The sequence below is a fragment of the Mytilus californianus genome, unplaced genomic scaffold, assembly GCF_021869535.1.
Source record: "Mytilus californianus isolate M0D057914Y unplaced genomic scaffold, xbMytCali1.0.p SCAF_10, whole genome shotgun sequence".
Classification (NCBI taxonomy): domain Eukaryota; kingdom Metazoa; phylum Mollusca; class Bivalvia; order Mytilida; family Mytilidae; genus Mytilus; species Mytilus californianus.
In genome coordinates this window covers 29,694,694-29,709,706 of record NW_026262582.1, presented here as the reverse complement: position 1 = coordinate 29,709,706, position 15,013 = coordinate 29,694,694, and the positions used below count along the sequence as shown (strand labels likewise).

General features: G+C 33.1%; 1 protein-coding gene across 4 annotated transcripts in view; it reads left to right on the top strand.

The window, feature by feature from the left end:
- The first annotated feature begins 3,077 nt into the window (after positions 1 to 3,077).
- The window catches only part of LOC127717908 (chitin synthase chs-2-like), a 31,544-nt gene continuing 19,608 nt past the window's right edge, over positions 3,078 to 15,013 (top strand). For 2 of the 4 annotated variants that reach the window (XM_052223772.1, XM_052223770.1), the window contains exons 1-2: positions 13,511 to 13,684; positions 14,634 to 14,743. In XM_052223772.1, the coding sequence (XP_052079732.1) occupies positions 14,643 to 14,743 (101 nt within the window). In that variant the 5' untranslated portion in view covers positions 13,511 to 13,684; positions 14,634 to 14,642. Of the gene's footprint in view, positions 3,279 to 13,507; positions 13,685 to 14,633; positions 14,744 to 15,013 lie in introns of those variants that run through there. The other 2 variants (XM_052223771.1, XM_052223773.1) reach the window with 2 other exon arrangements.

Genomic DNA, 15,013 nt, shown 5'->3' with positions numbered 1-15,013 from the left:
GGTGACACAGGGGTGCTCATTTCCCAAATCCTTCTTTTTGGGGGAAATTTTTCCCACTTCCCAAATTTTTTAGATCATTTTTCCCACTTCCCACTTTTTTTCCAATTCTCCCAAATCCCAAATAATGGTTTTCCATTATATCCTATTTGGAGTCATCCAGAGCTGTCTTCTTGTCTTGTTTGTTCTTCAGTATGTACAAAACTTACGAATAAACACATAACTGTCTTACCTATACTTTACTGGTCCAGATTCTTACTACAACATCAAGAAACAATGTCATTTAAGGCTTTTGTGAAAAAAATATTGGAAAAAAAACACCAATGGTAAAGCACTCCTGGATGACTATGAAAATAAATGCCTGCAATGCTTAAAGCAACTCCCGTTTAGTTAACAGAACACAAAACCAACAAAACACAAAACCAGGGAATCTTCATATCAGACACAAAGTGTGACACAATTGATTAACAATTGTAAATTGATGAACAAGAATTACTGGTGTACACGCATGACCAATAATGATTACAATTGGTACGTCGATACTACTGTCTGCTGAAGTATGGAATTTAATTATACCCCGTGACACCCCTCATTATTTTTCTCTAGAAGCCATGGAATAGGCCAACCCCTTGTTTTTTCCCCAAATGTTTCAAATTTCGAACCCGTTTCAGATTTTTCAACATAATGCCACTCGAAACCTTGCGAAAATTATGCACCTGTTTCTCCTCTACAAGACCTATATAGCCATACCCCCTGACACTGTCATTTTTTTTTATCTAGAAGCCATGGAATAGGCCACCCCCCTGTTTTTTTCCATTTTTTTTCAAATTTCGAGCCCTAGTTTCAGATATTTGAACATAGCGCCACTCGAAACCTTGCGCAAACGATGCGCAAAGTTCTCCTCTACAAGACCTTTATAGCCATACCCCGTGACACCCGCCTCATTATTTTTCACTAGAAGCCATGGAATAGGCCACCCCCTCTCCCCCCTCTGTTTTTGTTTTTTTTTCCAATATTTCAAAATTTCGAGTCCTAGTTTCAAATTTTCAAATATAGCGCCACTTGAAACCTTGCGCAAATTATGCGCAAGTTTCTCCTCTACAAGACCTATGCAGCCATACCTCCTGAGACCTCTCATTATTTTTCTCTAGAAGCCATGGAAAAGGCCACCCCACCCCTTTTTTTAATTTTCAAATTTTGAGCCATAGTTTCAGATTTTTTAACAAAGAGCCACTCGAAACTTTGCGCAAACGATGCGCCTGTTTTTCCTCTACAAGACCTACATAGCAAATAAATCAAGAGTACTAGTAAGTAATATTTTGGCTCAAAATGGACTCGGACTTCTTTTAAACTGAGTTTTACTGTGCGTATCGCTGTGTGTTTCTTTGTTCTACATTGGCTAATGGTATAGGGGAGGGTTGAGATCTCACAAAACATGTTTAACCCCGCAGCATTTTTGCGCCTGTCCCAAGTCAGGAGCCTCTGGCCTTTGTTAGTCTTATATGTTTTTTTTAATTTTAGTTCATTTATATGTTTTGGAGTTTAGTACTATGACGTCCATTTTCACTGAACTAGTACCCATTTTTATATAGGGGCCAGCTGAGGACCACCTGCGGGTGCGGGATTTTCTCGCTGCGTTGAAGACCCATTGTTGGCCTTCGGCTGTTATCTGCTCTTTGGCCGGGTTGTTGTCTCTTTGATATATTCCCCATTTCCATTCTCAATTTTATATATTTTTTTCTATCATTAAAAGTTTCATATCTGCTAATAATGTTCTATTTTTTCAGGGAAGGACTACTTTTACGTTCTAAATTGAAGTGGTGGCATTGGTGGTCAATCCGTTGACAGGTGTAGATTTACTGTGGTACTGAATGTTACCATGAGAAGGGGTGTGGCTTGTTTAATAAGCAAAAGTGGTAAATCCCATTTCATGATAGAGATGTAAATTGCAATTTCTGGACGGAATTTCTACCTTTTAAATATGTTTTTTGAACGGTGGCCGATGCTGTCTTTTAATTTTTCAGTTTTTAGATATATCGCCTTATTGTTCGCTAGTTATTGTTCCTTAGCTTTAGTCTGGTTCATGACATTGCCTATCCAGGCAACCTCAGGCCATTGCTTATCATTTGTACTAATTGTGGACTAAAGCTTTGTCGTAGGGAAATTTTTACGTATTAAAGTTGGGAGAAGGTAGGATTTCCATACGCCAAGTTTGGACCTCACATTGTTATTTGTAGTAGTATCGTAAATTTACCCACCTGGGTCTTTGGATCCAGGCCATTTTCTAACATTTGTACCTAGCGTAGACGAAAGCTTTTGCCGTAGAGAATTTTAAACGAATCAAAGTTGGGAGGGGTATGGTCTCCATATCCCAACTTTGGACCCCAGTTGAAGATGTTCCTTAACTTTACCCACCTGGGTCTTTGGGCCCAGGCAACCTCAGGCCATTGCCTATCATTTGTACTCATTGTGTACAATCGCTTTGCCGTAGGGAACTTTTTACGTATTAAAGTTGGGAGAGGGTAGGCCGATCTCCATACCCCAACTTTGGACCTCAGTCGTAGAAGTGCCGTAAATTTACCCACCTGGGTCTTTGGATCCAGGCAACTGTAGGCCATTTTCTATCATTTGTTACTAGCGTAGACAAAAGCTTTACCGTAGGGAATTTTAAACGATTTAAAATTTGGAGGGGTATATTGTCTCCATATCCCAACTTTGGACATCAGTTGTAGAAGTTCCGTAACTTTACCCACCTGGGTCTTTAGATCCAGGCAACCTCAGGCCATTGCCTATCATTTGTACTTATTGTGGATAAAAGCTTTGTCGTAGGGGAATTTTTACAAATCGAATTCGGGAGGGGGTATGGTCTCCATAACCCACCTTTGAACCTCAGTTGTAGAAGTTCCGTAACTTGACCCACCTGGGTCTTTGGGTTTAGGCAACCACAGGCCATTGCCTATCATTTGTTTCTAGTGTGGAGAAAAACTTTGCTGAAGTGATTTTTTCTCAAGTTAAAGTGTGATGGGTTAGAGTTAGGGGACACCACCAATCAGACACATCATATCCATTCATTCACCCTAAAACTTTATGGAAATGTCTTCACAGTCTGAACCCAAAAGTTAAAAATACACCATATGAATTAGCCACAGAAGATAACAATACAACTAAAAGTAAAAAATCAATAGCAGAAACTTTTAATAACTTTTTCACTTCCTGTGCTGAAAAATTAAGAGAACAAGGAAGTTATACACCTGTAAACAAAGCAGATTTCAGTAATCTTGGTAAATTTGTTAAAAATAAATTACATAAACATGATAAATTTTCTATACCACCAGTGATCATGAATGAGCTATTTAATGAGTTAACAAAACTTGATATAAACAAAGCATCTGGTATGGATAATATATAGGACCAAAAATCCTAAGATTAAGCGCCCCTGTTATTGCATCACCTCTCACATACATATTTAACAGAATGATAGATACTGGTATATATCCTTCTTTACTGAAGAATGCTAAGGTAACACCAGTTTTCAAGGATGGTGACAAGCTTTTAGCAACAAATTACAGACCTATATCTGTTCTTCCAACTTTATCAAAATTAATAGAAAGGCATGTTTCTAATAACATGTACAAATACTTATCTAAACTTAAACTTTTACACCCTACACAATCTGGTTTCAGGCCGCAGCATTCTTGTCAAACTGCACTTATTAATATCATTGACAAATGGTTGCAAGAAATGAATGATGGTAATTTAAACCTAGCAATTTTATTAGATTTTAAAAAAGCTTTTGATTTGGTAGATCATGACATTCTTTGTTTAAAGCTTGAAATTTATGGATTTAGTGAGGCTACTGTTAGTTTTTTCGAGTCATACCGGAATAACAGAAAACAGCAGGTAAACATTTGTAATGTTTACTCTGAACAACAACATGTAAAATTTGGTGTCCCCCAAGGTTCTATACTTGGTCCTCTATTGTTTGTGCTATTTATAAACGACCTTCCCTTATGCATTGAAAATTGTGAAACAGACCTATATGCTGATGACACCACTCTTCATAAATCAGGGAAAAACATAGAAAATATACATGATGATGTTCAAGAAGATTTATACAGGGTTGAAGAGTGGTGCAAAATGAATAACATGTTCATTAATGCAAATAAAACAAAATGTTTGGTTACTGGAACAAAGCAGAAACTATCAATTCAGACTTATCAACCAAACTTAATAATAGATTCAAAAGTATTACAAAATTCTTCATGTGAAAAATTATTAGGTGTTAAAATTGACAGCACACTTAACTGGAGAAATCAAAATGACCAAGTTTGTGCTAATATATCATCCAGAATATACCTCCTTTCTAAAATAAAGAAATTTTTAGATATAAATGCAAGGAAAATATATTGCAATGGGTATATTCTGCCCCTGATTGACTACTGCTGTATTATTTGGGGTGAATGTAAAAATGAAGGGATAGCAAGAATTTTAAAACTCCAAAAAAGGGCAGCAAGATTAATTCTAGATGCAGTTCCTTTATCCCCCTCAGCCCCCTTATTTAAAGAACTTGGGTGGATGACAGTTGACAATAGAATAAAATACCACAAATATTTACTTCTATATAAATGTATGCGTATGGAAGCACCAATGTACCTAGTTCAAAAGTTTAAACTGAAATCAGATAATAATCCTTACTCCCTGAGAGGCGTCACTCAAGGTAATCTGATAGTTCCTAAGCCAAAAGCTGAGCTATTTAAGAAATCTTTTGTTTATTCTGGATCAGTGTTATGGAATGGACTACCAAACAAAATGCGTAAAGCTCAAAACACTTATACTTTTAAACAAAGTATCAAGAAGAACTTAACACAGTCCTGATAAGATTATGTTTTCTACAATGTATTTGTATATTCTTTTATTTATATTTGTATTTGATTTTTTGACTACATGTACATCTTGAACAGCCTTATATCTTATCATGTTAGTAGTATTACATTGAACTAATTGACTGTAAATTAACTATGTTTAAACCATTGTCGTGACGTCAGCCTATTCATTTACCGTGGATTCTTTTTCTAGAATCAACGCTTCCTAAATCCGTCGCTGAAATGGACTCACCAAATTATATTCAATTGTTTCCTTTGTGTGCCTTATTTCATTAAGTTTGAATTGGCTAATTTACTGATTTCTGCTCACTAATGGAATCAATTTAAAAACTTACCTTTAATTTTTGTAATTTCTATATGCCTTTACTGGGAATCGAACCCGTCCTTGAAATCTGTTATGTGTTACTGACATCAACATATCGACGAAACCTCTCGGCTACCAATAGGTTACGATTTAACTGTCTATATTATATATATAAATGATCATAGGATATACATCGGTACAACGGACACACAGGGCTTGTACCTTTATATATACATAATAGGCAAACGTGTAGTATAAGTTGGTAGCCGCGAGGTTAACATGGTTAAGATCAATGAGTTAAAGGTAGGGACTTGTCGGTTTAGGTTCGAATCCCTGTATTATCTTTGTTGTCCCTATTCTCTTGTTTTCCTGTTTTTTTTCCTTTTTTTTCCTTGTTTTGTGTGTTATTATGAATAGTTTTGTAATAATAGCGAGTTTTACCGTTTATTTTTGGATTCTTATATTTGCTATTTCACATATTTGAAACGAAAATGATTACATTCTATTTGTCTATTTTTGTTTTATAAAATCAATACAGTATGATTTAATCTGTTTTACTACATAATTTTAGAAATGTTTATTCGCATATTCCTAAAATCGTGATGTGCCTAGAATTAGGCTTCTTGCTAGAAATTTCTGTAACATACTTATTATTTATACTTTATGTATGCTCTTTGGTCGGGTTGTTGTCTCTTTGACACATTCCCCATTTCCATTCTCAATTTTATTAGAAATAAGTTCGAATATGTCTTATTTTGTAAAAACATATACTATTCAGATGCCTGATAATATGAAGATCTTTAAAGGCAGACGTGTTATGTTATATTTGTATTTTTTTAACCATTTAATTGTGATATTAGATTTATTAATGCATCGTTGGACACGATAAAAAGGTTATTTAAACTCACTTACAATACCTTCTAATTAAGAATAGGCTTTAATTTTGAAAAGACATTAACACAATAGTTTAAGTTATAGATACAATGGATAAGCGTTGATTCATGAAAAACAAACCATTCGCCCTCCGGGCTCATGGTTTCTTTTTCAAGAATCAACGCTTATCCATTGTATCTATATAACGTAAATATCTGTTTTTTGATTGTATTGTAATTTGTATGTGAGGGCCTCAGGGAAGATTAGTTTATTGTAACTAACTGAGTTTACCCTCTTTAAATAAAGAATTTATTATTATTATTATTATTATTCATGCATTTTCGCCATTCTTTTGTTTTTTTAAATTTGTTTTGTGGGTTTTTCCACATCCCACATTATGGTCATATCCCACTTCCTTCTTTTTTTTCCTTCTTTTTCCCAGATCCCACTTTTTTTACCCCCTAACTCGCGTTTCGTCTACATAAGACTCGTCAGTGAAGCTCAGATCAAAATAGTTATAAAGCCAAACAAGTACAAAGTTGAAGAGCATTGAGGACCCAAAATTCCAAAAAGTTGTTCCAAATACGGCTAAGGTAATCTCTTCCTGTGATAAGAAAATCCTTAGTTTTTTCCGAAAAATTCAAAGTTTTGTAACAGGAAATTTATAAAAATGACCATATAATTGATATTCATGTCAACACCGAAGTGCTGACTACAGGGCTGGTGATACCATCGGGGACGAAACGTCCACCAGCAGCGGCATCGACCCAGTGGTGTAAATAGTTATCAAAGGTACCAGGATTATAATTTAATACGCCAGACGCGCGTTTCGTCTACATAAGACTCATCAGTGACGCTCAGATCAAAATAGTATAAAATAGTAGTTCAACAATTGTAAAAGTTTATCAAAAGTTTATCAAAAGTTTATCAAAAATACTGATCAATTCATATCAACAAAAGTGTAAAAAGCTTCCGGATATGGCTATATACTATGGGTAGTACTGGCAAGGTAAATAAAATATGACATTTATATTTAACACAGAAGAACACGCTGTGGTAACAAGCTTTTAACTGAAACTAGTACTAAATTGTTTCAATTTACATTTTAAAGTCAACTTTAATAAAACAAAAAGGGCTAGATTTAAATACAAAAGTGGAGTGAAGTTGACATTTCGTACCTCCATTAGAACTCTAACCTAGAAAAGTAACTTTGTTTACACAAATTTTTCCATTAGATTAATATGAATGCAAACGATAATCGTGTATTTGTTTTCATCTATTAAAAAATTACACTTTATTGCACAACACCTCGATATATAACTATACAAAATTAATTGTACTTTAAGGTACAATTTTACTGTAAAGTTTACAAAGTTTTCTTAAATAATACTTCTAACATCTTTTGAATGAATTCAACAAGTTGCATGGAGTTTTATCTAGCATTAAAATAAAAAAATAACTAATAAAATAAGATGTAAATAAAATATTATCAATCTTACCTACAGATATACGAAAGGGAAATAATTTCAGTATTTAAAAAAGATATCGATTAAGCCATAACCACCACATTTGATTTTCTTTCTGATGCAACTGCTAAAGTTCAAATGCAAAAATGAAATCATCCCTTTGAAAATTTTATGGACGCCACTACGAGTTGGTTGACAATTATGAAATATCTGTTTTGCCAGATGACGACTGATAAGTTCCAATCGACGTAACCAAAATATCGTCATTTCTGCCTTGAATGTCACCTACCGAATAAGGCTTGGCACCGAGGTAGGAATTACACGAACCACAAGACGGGTGTCACATGTGGAACATGATCTGCTCACCCTTTTGGAGCCCCTGAGTTCACCCCAAATATTTTTAAGGGGGTTTGTGTTACTCAATCTGTAGTTTTATATGTTGTGTTTTGTATACTGTTGCTTGTCTTGTTCGTTTTTTGCCCGGCTTTGTCAGTTCGTTTTCAATTATGAGTTTGATGTCCCTTTGATATATTTCGTCACTCTTCAAGTAGTAAAAGTTTTAAAAATTGTAGATCATTGTAATTAAATGTATCATGATAACGATTTGGTTCAATATATATATCACCGTGAGCAAATTAAGTTATTTTCGCGGATATTTGTCTTATTGCGTTAATCTTCTTCACTTTACTTTGAGGCGATTTTTTTGCCGATTTTCATTACTGCAAGTTAATATCTTTAAAGTGAAATAATACCAAAGGGACAATCAACATCTCAAACCATGAATCAAATAAACTTAATTAAAACCATGAACAAAATAAAATTAAAGTCCAAGAGACGAACAACAGTCCACAAAACACAGCACAGCATGAAAACGATCACTGCCTAAAACAGCGAATGAATTTATGAGGTCAGGAAGGTATTCAACTTTTTAATTTTTTATTTCACAACTGCTTATAGTGTTTTACTTGCACAATGACCTGCATTTGTATTTTAAAAGCTTATGTTGAAAATAATCAATCCTATCTCTATACCTTTGAAATTTGATTTGTGAGAATAAAGATATATAGAAGCATCTTTTATTCAAATAATTAAAGAGATTAAACTTCTAAACACATTTAATATGTCTAACACGATTTTAAACTAAATAAGAAGCAGCAGCATTACATGTAGTTCGTTTATATCCCGCTTTAGACAACCAAGTGTTTGTAAACAAGGTTACTTATTTCAATGTTGCCTACGATTTAGTCGCAAAGTCATGTTTGCATTTAAACATAATTAAAAAAAGTAAATAAGTTTGACTTCGTAAAATACATATTTTTACCTCAATTAGCTCGTATATATTCTTTTCGAACTTTAAATACCCCTTCTTTTATAATGGAAAATCATTCTCCTCCCTGATATTGACAATTAGCGATGTGCTATCTTAACATAGAATAACAAAATGATCGCTATTTGCAGATGGCAGATTTTTGGGCAACTGCAAACACTTCAATAGAAGGCTGTTCCATGAACAATAATTAATAATTGCATCTTAAAATTACAAAACAAATATTCCTTGACCTAAAACATGTTATTTATCTATTTTTTTAGCATACAAATATCGATCCTCCTAGATATATTTTGCTTTTGGAACAATTTTTCATTTTTTTAGGATTTGTAATGAATTTCAATTTTCGGGAAATATTGCGCATATAACCTCTTATTTTTTGTTTGATTTGGAAATAATGTATTATGTTATATAAAGTTCATATGATCTTTTGAAAAATTTTATGGTACAAGAATTAGAAAATGGCTTTCTGTTTAGTAATCGCAAAAATTGGAATGTTTTTTCATGACCTTTGACCTTGATTTAACAGAAAATGCACCGTGCGATTTTTTTACGACCGGACGAAACAGAAAGTACAGATTATTAGCTTTCGAATGATATATAATACAGCCGTGTGTTAGGTGGGTGCATTAAAGTCGTTAACTAAGCGTTTTTTTGAAATAAGTCACTCGCCTAATAAGCACAAGACATAAAACACATAAAACAGTAAGCACATCATGCAAAGCATAAATATTTGTATCAAGAACATCACATTATAGCAATAAATAAGCAAATTAAAGCATATAAAGCAAACATAAAATGCAGACAAACTAACATTCATGCAAAAGCTATTGTATAACATGTATAAAGCACTAAAAGTAATTGTAGGCTAGCATTTAAAACACAAATAAAAAAGAATGCAACAAAATATAAAAGCCAGAGTATACAAGATAAATAAGTGATCTACAGCTCTCTTATATCTGCAGGAGGAACACTGACACGAACTGTCCTCCCAATTACCAATCAAACTTTTGAACTGACCCAAAGGAATTTCTTCCCTCATCTTATTCGGCAGTTCGTGCATATCTGAATGAGTGTAGCCCATGGGTAGTTGTCCTTGCCCTGGGAACATCTGCTATATTATTATTTCTGAAAGAGTAATTACAGTTTTTAATTTAATGAGTTCATGAAAATATAATGGACATTGTTTATTTATAATTTTACACACCTCTGTTGCTATCATTCTAATTCTTCTGATTTTTGGTAGTTTTGATTTAATTAACAGTTGTTGGTAAGTGCTACAATAGTCTTCATAAATAAATCGTAAGGCACGTTCCTGTATTTTCTCTATTTTTCTTGTGTTACAATCACCACAGAAATGCCATACTACTGGACAATAATTACAATTTGACATGATAAATGAATAATATATAGTAAGTCTACCTAATTTTGTTAAATGTTTACCAATACGTTTAAGTACATATGTAACTGTCTTGGTGCCTTTTTACAAATATTAGAAATATGGGCATCAAACTTAAGTTGATAGTCAATTGTTATACCAAGTAATTTCACTTCTTTTTCACAATGTATGATATTGCCATCTAAATTAAAAGAAATTTTATTTTCAGTTTTCTTGCCAATGGCTATTGCCTGAAACTTGTCCATGGTTGGCCTTAATTTCATATGATTTAAACTAAACCAATTAATTAGCTCTAGGCTTTCTTTTCTAAGATATCTACAACAGACTGAGTTACTATATCAGAATGTGAATATGACAAAGTATTATCATCTGCATAATTATATAATGAACTGCTTGATACAAAATGAAAAATAACATTCAAGAAAATTTTAAAAAGTACAGGTCCAAATATAGAGCCTTGCGGCACACCTTTATATATATCTTTCCAGGTACTTATATCTATACCAAATTTTACACATTGTTTTTTTGTTACTTAAATAGCTGTCACAATATATTGATTATCATCAATAGCCTTCTTCCAATCCTTAATGATTTTCAAAAGTGCTGTCTGGCAGCCGTATCCTTCTTTAAAGGCAGATAAATATGGGTGAAAAATATTTTGAAAAAAATCAACTAGCTTTTGGAAGATGGCTCTCTCGAAAAACTTCTATGAATATTAATATATGAAATGAAAGCACTAGTAGGGCACGTTTTAACATATTGTAATAAAATTATTTAACTAGTATTCAGACTATTCTGTAAAGGGATCCGAACACTAAAGGTCAATGTGTCAATGTCGCTTTAGTTTAGAGTTCGTCCAGGGTCACAAAACAAGGAAATTTCATATCTAAACAGACACGTTTTTGTGGGGGCCTGGTGGCAGCGTGGTCTAAGAAGTGACCTGAGGTTGTGAGTTAGAACCTCGCACGTGACAGGTGCACTTGACTCCAATCTGAATCGAGTAGGATTGTTAGTTTTCCTACGGTGACCGAAGGTCGGTGGTTCTCTTTAGGCACCCAGCTTCCTCCACCAATGAAAACTGACGCCAAGACCGGTTACCGCAGTGTAAAGTGCGGAAAGATATAAGCAAAAAAACGTAATGAAATGAAACAGATTAAAACGGAACGTAACAAAACAAATTCGCTGAAATGAAACGAAAACGCTGTATTATCTGAATTTCAATAACTACTCAAACCTGGGAATAGTAGAGGGTCTGGATTCGTTTTACAGAATTCAGAATAATGTGCAAAAGGTACAGATTAAAGAGCCCAAAACAAAAAATAAAGAATAGAGGAAAATAGGCCAAAAAATTAAAGAATAGAGAAAAAATATGGTGTTTAAAAAGTATAAAGAATAGAGAATAATGGGCAAAAAAGATAAGGAATAGAGAATAATAGAAAGAATAGAGATAAATGGTCTAAACATTTAATAAAGAAATGAAAGACACAGCCCCTCATGGTATTATCGACAGTCAATATATATGATGTTCCATCTTAAACACAAATGTATCTATGTAAGATTCTGGATTAATAAAAGAGCGAGACCGTTTTTTTTTAATGAAGTCAGACAAACGACAAACTCGATGCAACGCAAATGCATACCCGAAATGTATACAATGGCATAGCTTCGATTGCGGCAGTGAGACAACTGTCTCGTCTCGTCCAATCATTAACCAAGGAAATAAAATAGAGAAGTACATGTATAAAGAGAAATCAACGTTACCACGTGTATTTCATAGTAAAGCTTGTTTGAATCAGAGTTTTTTTTTCACACAATATAATTTGTTCGCTTAAAACAAGATAGATAGTTATATCTGTGTTGTGTAATTTTTAAGAAACACAGTCTGACTTATTATTTCACTCTGTCTTTAATAAATGAGTATGAAAAAAGTACGAGGAAATTATAGAGAGTCGCATGCATTCAAATGTTTGGAACCATCTATACCGGGTCAGAATTATTGAGGAACTTGCATATTGCTTGATTCGTTTATTGACAACATATTTGTCTCGTTTTCAACAGAAGTCGACATTCCTATAGAAACTAACGGTGCTCCTCTTCTCGCCGACATTGTACTTAATTTATTCATTTAAGGCATACGTCATAGTTCATCCAGTTATTAAGTATCCATGTATCTTGGGAAAACCGGTTAAACACACACATAGCTAGCTAATCTTAAACTCTGATCTCATCGAATATGCACATCACTTAATTTTAGAGTAGATCACGATTCCGTCTTAATTCATATACCGAAAATGTAATTCTAACCAACAAAGCTACATTTGAATATATTAATTTAATACTATTATTCCATGTTAATTTCACTAATCTGGTTTATATATATATATATATATATATATATATATAACATCATAGTCGGAATTTATGTACATTTTAAAATGTGAGCCCTTGTTGGTGACATATCGTCCAGTACTTTTTCAAACTGGTAAAACAAATTCTTCTGACGATATTTCTGTCATTACCCGACTTACATTTAATTTTGTTTATTTTCATAGGTTTGCTTATAATATTCCTACATGAATATTCAATAAAGAGATAAATATTAGGGTATTATTCTGAATCTTTTTGGAGAAGTTCAACTATGTTTCGCCCCCTTTTTAACATAAACATGATAAATGACTTCCATTATTATTTGTCTATTTTAAAATATCCAATCTTCCTGTATGACATCATCGGCCCCTGACGTTGCAAAGTATTTATATATATAACCTATAATAAATGAGCAATATACAATAAGACAATAGATTTGGATTATTATCTGGCATTTTGATTATTCCTTTGTAGTATACAGGAGGGTGTGGATGGGATATACAGAATAGAGAATAATGGTAAAAAAAGTGCAGAATAAAGGGCAAACAACAAAAAAAGAATAGACCCCAAAACAATAAAGAATAGAGAATAATGGAGAGCTACAATATAAAGAATATAGAATAATTGAGGGCTAAAACATAAAGAATAGAGAATAATGGTCAACATAGATAAAGAATAGAAAAAACATGGCTATAACAGATAAAGAATAAAGACATGAAGGATCCCTTCCTAAATCTAGACCCTCATACAGTAGTATCGAATAAAGTTATATATCAATCCTTTAACAAAGACATTTGTGTACGTTCTCTATTCAAAGTCATGGTCATGCAACATGCTTTATTTTGTCGTGAAACCAATACACTTCTGGGTCATTGTGTTTTAACAGATTGTTTTAAAAATCCACAAAAGTTATAAATAAAAATTAATGTACACATAAATAAATGTTTTTATGAACTTCCAAGTAAAAATGCGCCTTTATTTCTAATAATCAGTAATGTATATGTTAATTACAGCAGAATTTGGAATCATGCAATATAATTCAAACCGTCGCATGTGAACTCAAAGTCGGTAAGTCTTTAATATCATATGGGGAAGTATTTGAGAACAGTATTATTTATTTTGATTGACAATCAAAGATAGAGAAGGTAAAGATGTGTTGTTAGTCCTGTGTGTTTTTTTTTTAATTATGGTAATCTATGTTTTGGAGTTTAGTGCTGCGTCCATTTTCGCTGAACTAGTACACATTATTGTTAAGGGGCCAGCTGAAGCCCGCCTCCAGATTATTTTCTCGCTGTGTTGAAGATCCATTGGTGGTATTGGGTTGTTTTCTGCTTTTTGGTCGTGTTGTTGTCTTTTTGACACATTCCTCGGTTCCATTCTCAATTTTTTTTCGAATATAGTTAATGTTTACTTTTCTTTTTTTCACACGAAAACCAAATAAAACACACAAATCAAAGACAAACATGTCAATGCAAGTGATGTACAACTTAGTTCTATCTAGTTATACACAAAACACATTTAAAGTTATTTTGTATTATTCAAAATGTTCTCCGTTGAAGTAGTAAAGAACAACATAACATCGTTTTGGCTATTTTGAAAACGAGCGGCAGCGAAAAAGTTAACAGAGACAAACACGATTCTCATGCTAGACAAATACAACTAAATTGAAAACAAAATATGTATAAAACTGGGCCTAACTATAAAGAGACGCAAAGAAATATCCAGTAGCAGTTTTAATTCTAAGTCTTTGGTTTTAATTTTTTACATTAAAATGCGTAGCTTAATAAGATGGAAAGAAAATTTAACAACGCCATAAACATAACCTCTGGCTTTTTGAAAAATGTGACAGCGAAAAGATTCAATAGAGACAAACACAGTTTTTACAATAGACAAATACAACTAAAGTAAAAAAACAAAATATGTAAATATAAGTCTATCTATAAAGAGACTAAAAGAAATATCCAGTAGCGGTTTTAATTCTAAGTCTTTGATTTATTTTTTTTCTATAACGGCATAGATCGATAAGATGGCAGCACATGATAATAAAGGGTTCAGCCAGGACGATGAGGACAAAATAACATCAAGTACTAATGAAACAGGAGAACCAAATCAAGACCAACAAACCATGTGAGTAAACAGGGAAGGGTTGAGATTAAAAAAAAACAAACTTATATTGTAATCTTTAGATTTAGTTACATGTATTGTTTTAAGATTTATCCAAATAGCTAAATTCTATTATTATACTTTATACAAATTTCTTATATTATCCATTCATTTCATTGGACACACGGCATTTGTTAATTTTTCACTAACCTTTCATAAGCCCCGCCCACCCATAGCAACTTGTGATAATATTAGCAACGGGTATTAATACCTAGAATAAACACCGGTACCCCG